The 7,826-nt window shown below is 41.4% G+C and overlaps 1 protein-coding gene across 2 annotated transcripts; it reads left to right on the forward strand.

Annotated features, from left to right (window-relative positions):
* The first annotated feature begins 1,852 nt into the window (after positions 1–1,852).
* LOC308561798 (UPF0415 protein C7orf25) lies at positions 1,853–6,507 on the forward strand. Of its 2 annotated transcripts, none has more exons than XM_081147309.1 (2): positions 1,853–2,263; positions 3,187–6,507. In XM_081147309.1, exon 2 carries the CDS (start codon positions 3,208–3,210, stop codon positions 4,471–4,473), a length of 1,266 nt encoding a protein of 421 aa, XP_081003435.1. In that variant the 5' UTR covers positions 1,853–2,263; positions 3,187–3,207; the 3' UTR covers positions 4,474–6,507. The 2 variants fall into 2 exon arrangements, with proteins under 2 accessions (XP_081003435.1, XP_081003436.1); XM_081147310.1 differs by having other exon boundaries at positions 2,118–2,194; positions 3,187–5,327.
* The last annotated feature ends 1,319 nt before the right edge of the window (positions 6,508–7,826 follow it).

Consider the following 7,826-nt stretch of genomic DNA (forward strand, 5'->3'; position numbering starts at 1 on the left):
GAGGATGAGGTATGGTAGAAAGCTTTATTTGGGTGGAATTATATCCCTCAGTTTCCAAAGTCCCAGCTCCCTTAAACCAGCCCTGGAAGAGGTGCAGCTGGAGGTTTCAGCAGAGCTAAAAGCAAAGCCAGTGTCCAGGTTTTCCATTCCATGGTGGAGCTGGAGCTGGCACAGCACCAGGCTAGTTCCAGTCCATCAGTCCATTGTGTGTGGGGTCCACATGTCCGTGAACCATGTGGGCTAGTGCAGAGCATGAGAGCGCCATAAACCAGGAGTCAGGCTCAAGAAGCAAAAGAGGGAAATCCTTTGTTTAGGAGCTTATGTATCCCGGATTTTTAGGCCCTTGCAGTGGCCATGCCTATTCTGGCCAATGACCTGTTGCCAGGTGTGACTGACAGACAAGTTCCTTCCCTATGTCACCCAGACTTTACTGGGAATCTCTATAATATTTGGGCTTCCCTTTGGTCATTTCCAGTTAATAACTGGGTTCAATACAATAATATCAGGGGGACGTGGAGGAGGGGGATAAACGGGTGATGGATGGAGACAATCTGGGCTAGTGAACACACAATACAGTGTACTGGTGATGTGCTGTAGAATTGTGCAGGTGAAACCTGTATAATTTTGTTAACCAGTGTCACCCCAATAAATTCAATAAAAAGGAAAAGATTAAACTTATGTGAAAAGCACTCAGAATATTGCTTGTCATGTAGAAACATCAAATTATTATTATTACTCTTTTTCTTCCAAAAGTGTCATGTGCAGTTATCTGGTTCTTTTTGTTTTTATGGGTTTATATCTTTTTCACTTCTTTATTGTCATTGAAGGTTTGAGGAAGTGTGGTTGAAAAGGGGCCACATGCTAACCTGACAAACTCAGGGAAGGCCTGTGTGGCAGCTTTGCAAAGCCAGAGACCTAAAGTAACCATAAAGGATGGTCAAAACTTTTAAACTAAAAGCAGTTCATGGCAGGTAGTCATGTACTAAGGCTAGAATCTTCCCTGAAAAAAGTGGGTCTTTACCTTAACTGTGTCTATTGTCTTTGGCATCTATGATAACATTCCTTTGGAATGTCAGGGTAACAACCCCTTTTCCAGACCCCCCCCCTCAGGCACAATCAATGCACCATAAATCCTCTCCTTGTTATTATCATGTTAATTGACTGTCACTATCCTGTACCCACCTATGTAAAAGATGTATCATTTTACTTTTCATCATCCAGTCCCAGAGGTCTTCCCCTGCTTTGCTTTCTCCTACCTTCCCAATCTACTACCAATGAATTTCTCCTAATCCACTTGACTCTTTTTCTGTTTTATTGTAACATATAAAATAAGGTACAAAACTGCCATTCTCTGGAGCATTACCTCAATGCATTGAGATTTTGCTTCCCAGCAACTGTGGACAATTTGGCTAAAATACACTCACAAAAATTCTTCACAGGTTTGAATGTTTCTTACGTTGATTAAAAGCATACCTAGGATTAATTTTAACTTTAAATCCTCTTAATTTTTAAAACTAGCCTTGCTTTAATAAAGCCCTAGCCTTTCTGGATGACTTTGGGCACTCTAGTAGGTTAATGTAAATTTCCCACCCTCTTAGAAACCACTTGGTCATTTGTTCTCTTGACTTTCTGTAGAGAGCCCATGATAGTGCAGTGGAAAGTGCTTTGGCTTGGAGTCAGAAATCCCAGCTACAGCACTTACCAGATGTGTAACCTCTACCAAAAATTTTTCTAAGACAACCATTGCCTGGCACTTGGTAGGTGTACTTGGATGGAGTTATACTCAACTGGGAGAATTTCTCCACTAAAATACACCGACTCCCACCCATGCAAGGTCCAACCTGTGATTAAGTCCTAGGGCGCGAGATCAGCCTGCCTGGAACCCTGGGGATGAAGCTGTTGGCGCGATACGAAAGCGGTGGAGCCGGCCAACTCCTCCACAGCTCCTTTCCTGGGGCGTGGTTGCTGTGCCTCTACAAGCTCATCTTCCGGTGGGAGTGGGAGAAGCCAGTTGCCATCAACAAACATGGCCGCCACGTTAACCTCAGCCCGGCTGGTGAGGCCGCGCTGCCGCCTGGGAATCACGGTTCTGCGTCACCCTGCGCAGGGTCACGTAACGCGGGAGGCGTCGGAGGCGGTGGCATTCGCGCGGGCGGAGCGCTGGCGGCAGCCTCAGTTGGGTCGGGGCTGCCAGGTGAGGTTTCCCTGGCGTCCCAGCCTGGCGCGCGCACGTCCCCGCTGCTTGCGGTTCTAGGCGCTGCTGGTGAGGACCTGCGGGAGGGAGGTAGGGAGTGGGGAGGAAGGAGGGAGCTCGAGGCCCCGAGGCGGCTGAGCCTGGTGGCCCAGCGAGGAGGGTGGCCAGCGCCGGGTCCTAGCTCCACGCCCGGGCCCCGCCTCCGGCCCTGGTGCTGTTTGATAGTAACCCTGCTTGGCAGGCCTCAGCTGTACTGATGGATCACTCGGGGCCGATGCCCGCCCGGAACGCCATGCCGACCTCCGGGCCGCCGCAGACCTTACCATGGAGTTTAGTTGATCTTTGGACTGGGGGAGGAAGCAAAATTAGTGGGCTACTTCGTTCATTAAAATATTCTGGTTGACGTTAAATGCAGGAATGAGGCGATCTTGATTACTCTTTGCGCTTGTACTGTGTGCCCCTAAGTAATCACTGATTAAAGAAGGCCCACTAATGAAGGAGGAAAAGATTAGAAAGTGGACATTTTAGAGGAGAGAGACTTGCTTTGGACAATTTGCTAATATCTGTGTGGATATTTTTTACTTTCATCAGTTTACCTTGACTTTAAAGCTTTTAAGATTTATCTACCACCAGAGTAAGGATGCTGATAGGGAATTCCTTGCATGGCATATTCCCGGACTCCTGCATTTAATCCTGACCCGGGACATGCTGTGGAACCCATAACCTTCAAGCTTGAAGAAATGAAGGTCTGAAAAATGAAATTTTTAAGAATCCAGCACACCTAAGGAAAAGTTCAAAAGTATAGCTGTCATTCTTTCCGTAGCTGTCAGAGGGGGGAATCACTCCAAAATCAGACATGCAGAAGCCCAGGTTCCTAGACTCAGTCTCCATAAGCTTCGTTGCTAGATTGAAGTTTTATGATCCTCAGTGAAGAATTAATCACCGTAATTTGTGAGGACTTTTAATTTGCCTTGTTTCTTTTCTTTTCATAGGAAAGGAATAATGCTGTCAGCATGTCTTCCCACACCATGCTTTGTGAACGAATCGCCATAGCCAAGGAACTGATCAAGAGAGCAGAATCGCTTTCTAGGTCAAGAAAAGGTGGCATTGAAGGTGGTGCAAAGCTGTGCAGCAAGTTGAAGGCTGAATTAAAATTTTTACAGAAAGTAGAAGCTGGGAAAGTAGCTATTAAGGAATCCCATTTACAGAGCACTAATTTAACACACCTAAGAGCTATAGTGGAATCAGCAGAAAACCTGGAAGAAGTTGTTAGTGTTCTTCATGTTTTTGGTTACACAGATACCGTGGGAGAAAAGCAGACCCTTGTGGTGGACGTTGTTGCAAATGGTGGTCATACTTGGGTGAAAGCCATTGGCCGGAAGGCTGAAGCTCTGCATAATATTTGGCTGGGCAGGGGCCAGTATGGTGACAAAAGCATCATTGAGCAAGCTAAAGACTTTCTTCAGGCCAGTCACCAGCAGCCAGTGCAGTATAGCAACCCTCATATCATCTTTGCATTTTACAACAGTATCTCCAGCCCCATGGCAGAGAAGCTGAAAGAAATGGGCATATCTGTGAGAGGAGACATAGTAGCAGTTAACTCTCTGTTAGATTACCCTGAAGAGCTCCAACCCAGTGAGAGTGAATCAGATGACGAGAGCCCTGAACGTTTCCAGGTGACCAGAGTAGACCGGAAAAATATACTAGCAAGCGTTGCATTTCCAACAGAGATTAAGGTTGATGTGTGCAAAAGAGTAAATCTGGACATTACTACTTTAATCACATATGTATCTGCCCTCAGCTATGGAGGTTGCCACTTTATCTTTAAAGAAAAAGTGCTAACAGAACAAGCAGAACAAGAGAGGAAAGAGCAGGTTCTACCCCAGCTTGAGGCATTTATGAAGGACAAGGAGCTGTTTGCTTGTGAATCTGCTGTCAAGGATTTTCAGTCTATTCTAGATACTTTAGGAGGACCTGGGGAGAGAGAGAGGGCCACTATGCTAATTAAGCGAATTAATGTGGTGCCAGACCAGCCTTCCGAGCGAGCCTTGGGACTAGTGGCCAGTTCAAAAATCAATAGTCGTTCATTAATGATTTTTGGGACAGGAGATACCCTAAAAGCCATCACAATGACTGCCAATAGTGGTTTTGTGAGAGCTGCCAACAACCAGGGTGTTAAATTTAGTGTGTTTATTCATCAGCCCAGAGCACTTACTGAGAGCAAAGAGCCTCTAGCCACCCTCTTACCAAAAGGCTACAGAACTGACACTGAACACTGAAATATGTTATTTATACCAAAGGTTGGGTCTTACCATCTTAATTGGAGTGGGGAGAAAGGTCTTTAGTAAAAATAATAACTTAGAATTCAAACCAGTAGAGTTGATTTGCAGAGAAACCACAGGAGACAAACTTATTTACAGTAATTAAGAACAGAAGAACATCTATGTAAAGCTTTTAGCTGTATCACAATGCTTTTGTTTCAATAGGGCTGCAAAGCTCCCTACTGGTAATCACATTTCATGGAATATGGCTACACTGCATCTTGCATTAAACACCTGGAGAAAACTGAAGCTTGTTTTTTATTATATTGGTTTATCAATTGATAATGGGTTGAGGCTGGGAGGTAATAGTGTATAATTAATTTTCAATTCTAAAGTTATGGCCATTATTAATGAAAAGAAACTTACCGATTGCTGTGTGTCAGGTGCAGTCTATGGGTATGAAGGGCTGAGCTTTTACAAAGAGTACATTAATATAGAATAAAATTTTTTTTTCTCCCCCCCCACCCTTTTTTCTTTCTAAAAATAAACTCAGATCTCTTAAATCTCATGGATCTATTGATACATCTTTGTGAAAAAGCAACAGTCACACTATACCTAGGACACTTAAGGTAAAATATTAATTTGAACAAATTAAAAAATAATTATATAAAACATTTAAAAATAAATCAGATTTTACTTTTAAGTACAAACAGTCCCCATATTGCAAATATTTGAATTACGAATCCTATTTCTCCTGTTTGTTTTGCAAGTGGCAGGTGACAACTGCATTATCTCAATCTTGTGAAGTAGTGGCAGGGAAGTTCCATGCCTGTTGAATGACATACTGTAATTAAAAAGAAATTTTTATGTCCATATTGTGCTAGGTGCTTTATTAATTTGTAACAGAGCAAACAAACTAGCAAAGTAGATATGTATTCACATTTTTTAAATGGGAAAATTGAGCCTTAGGGCTTAAGCTAAGTATAGGAGCCAGCATTGGTGATTTTATGACCGCACAGCCCGACCTCTTTCTACTGTCCCAGCTCTTATTTTGTGAGAAGGGAAACTCAATTTCCAGCCAGAATGTTGGGTAGGTGGAATTTTATTATTGTGGTCCATGAACATTCAAAAATGCAATGCAAAATTATGCGTATGGGGTGTTTCTCTTAGGAGAGGTTCTGTTACTCAGAACATATCTCCTAGGGGAAATGGCTGCCATTGGAGCTCCAATTTAATGTAGAGAGATATTTAACCCTTTGCGGTCGTTTGTCTACTCTCAGCCACCAAAGCTTTTTTACTGTTCCGGTCGTATGTCTGCTCTCAGCCACCACAGCAAGGAACCGTACGAATCTTAACTCTATTCATTCATGTATCAGTTCATAATTTCTCTGAAAGCTCTTAATTCCAACCAGTACGACACCCATGTCCAAATTTAATACGACTGCAAAGGGTTAATTTGCATTGCAACTAAAATTGCCTAGTGTTGGAAATTGGACTTACGCTTTTTGGTGAACCTGTTAAAGTACTATTAAGTACTTATTACTATAAGTACTGAGCATTATTATAATAGTTTGGTATGAAAAAGAATTGATCTGCTGTAAGGAATTCTTAGTCTAAAATGGAGGTGAACAACTAAAATATAATTGTATTAAAATGTCTAAAAGAATTATGTTTAAAATACTATGGGAACCATGAGATAGTAATTCTTGCTATGGAGTCAGGAAGTCAGAGAGGAAATTACATTTAAGGGTTCTTAGTGTGAGATTTCAAAAGATGTGTTCAGGGAATGAGTGGGATTGGAAATGTATGAGGGCCTTTTCAAAGTCCAGGTTCATGTGGACAGTTTATAAAAGATGAAACTAGAAAAGTAGAAGTTCTGCCCGGCCAGGCGTGGCTCAGCAGTTGAGCATCGACCTGAGATCCAGGCGATCGGGGTTCAATTCCCTGTAAGGGCACATGCCCCGGTTGCGGGCTCAATCAATGACTCTCTCGTCATTGATGTTTCTCTCTCTCCCTCTCCTTTCCTCTCTCTGAAGTCAATAAAGATATATTTAAAAAAAGAAAAAAAAGAAAGAAAAGTAGAAGTTCTATGAAAAGTGGCATTAGAGACTCAATGGCAACTTTTAAGAAACAGTGGGCCATGATCAGATCTCAGGGAAAACAATAACTTGCAGTGTGAAAGAAGAATTAAAGGAAGAAAAAACGGCTTTGGTTAGAGCAGTGATGATGGAATGTAAAGTCATGGGTATAAGCTGGATTTGTTCAAGACAGAATTGACATGATACTAATTTTATTCATTCAGTACAAAGTTTGAGTGTCATGTGCCAGACCATATGACGGCTGAGATTTTAAGGAGTAGCAGGAAAAAGGTAGACTTCTATCCCTGCCTGCTATGAATTGATCTTGGAATCTTTGCCAACTGGAATACATACAGCTATAGCAGTCTGAAGAAACTGCATTCTGAAGGGGCCACAGCTGTGGTTCCCCAACAACTTATTTTTTTCCAGACAATGACTACAATTTCTAACAATAATACAAAGGAATACATATGGACAAGTAGCAGGGCACTGGATCCTGGAATGTAAAGAAATAGTGCCTTCTCTAGAAATGACATATTCAAACCTCAAAGACCACTCTAGCTGATCAAAAAAGTCATAAAGGTAAAAAATGAGGGAAATCATTTAAAAAATGAGAAAAGAGAATGTTCAGTTAAATACTAGTTAAAAACTCAAGTATAGAGAACATAGTTAAACAGCAAAGCAAATGTCCAAACAATTATGACAAAAGAAAATATGTAAAAATTATGACTAAGAATTGGAAGTGGTGGGGGAAAGTAAAGCATGTTATGTAGAAGGGAGTCAACAACTTCATAATTTTTGCCATTAAAATTTAGAGCAATATAATTTTATAAAGTAGGACATGTAACTGATAGAATAAATTAAGCCAAGCTGAATGATCTTCAAATGAGATTTGAGAATGGAGAATGAATGCCATCTATACAGGAAAATACAAGTCAATATTCTCAAGGAAGCATAAAAACCAGAAAGCATAAAATGAGAGCTATAAGACCAACAAGGAGCTAAAACAGGTTTGGAGAAGATTGATTAATTATAGGGAAATACACTATAGTTATATACAATATTGATAAATTTTGCAATCTCAATAAACATGATTTTCTTAGGATATATGAGTTGAAATTGGAGAAGAAATAGAAAACTTAAGTAAGTGATAGCCATTGAAATATTATTAAAGTACAGTAGTTAATGACCTCCAAGAAATGTCCAGGTCCAGTTAACTTTATTAGATAAGCTGTTGCTTACTTTTAGATATCAAATAATCCCCTTGCTCTAAATTATATGGAGCACACCACC

Source organism: Miniopterus schreibersii (genome assembly GCF_964146895.1).
Source record: "Miniopterus schreibersii genome assembly, chromosome: 9".
Lineage (NCBI taxonomy): Eukaryota > Metazoa > Chordata > Mammalia > Chiroptera > Miniopteridae > Miniopterus > Miniopterus schreibersii.

Bases quoted from the DNA above. Each gene is read 5' to 3' on its own strand.
- LOC308561798 (XM_081147309.1), top strand. From the start codon at position 3,208: ATGTCTTCCCACACCATGCTTTGTGAACGAATCGCCATAGCCAAGGAA.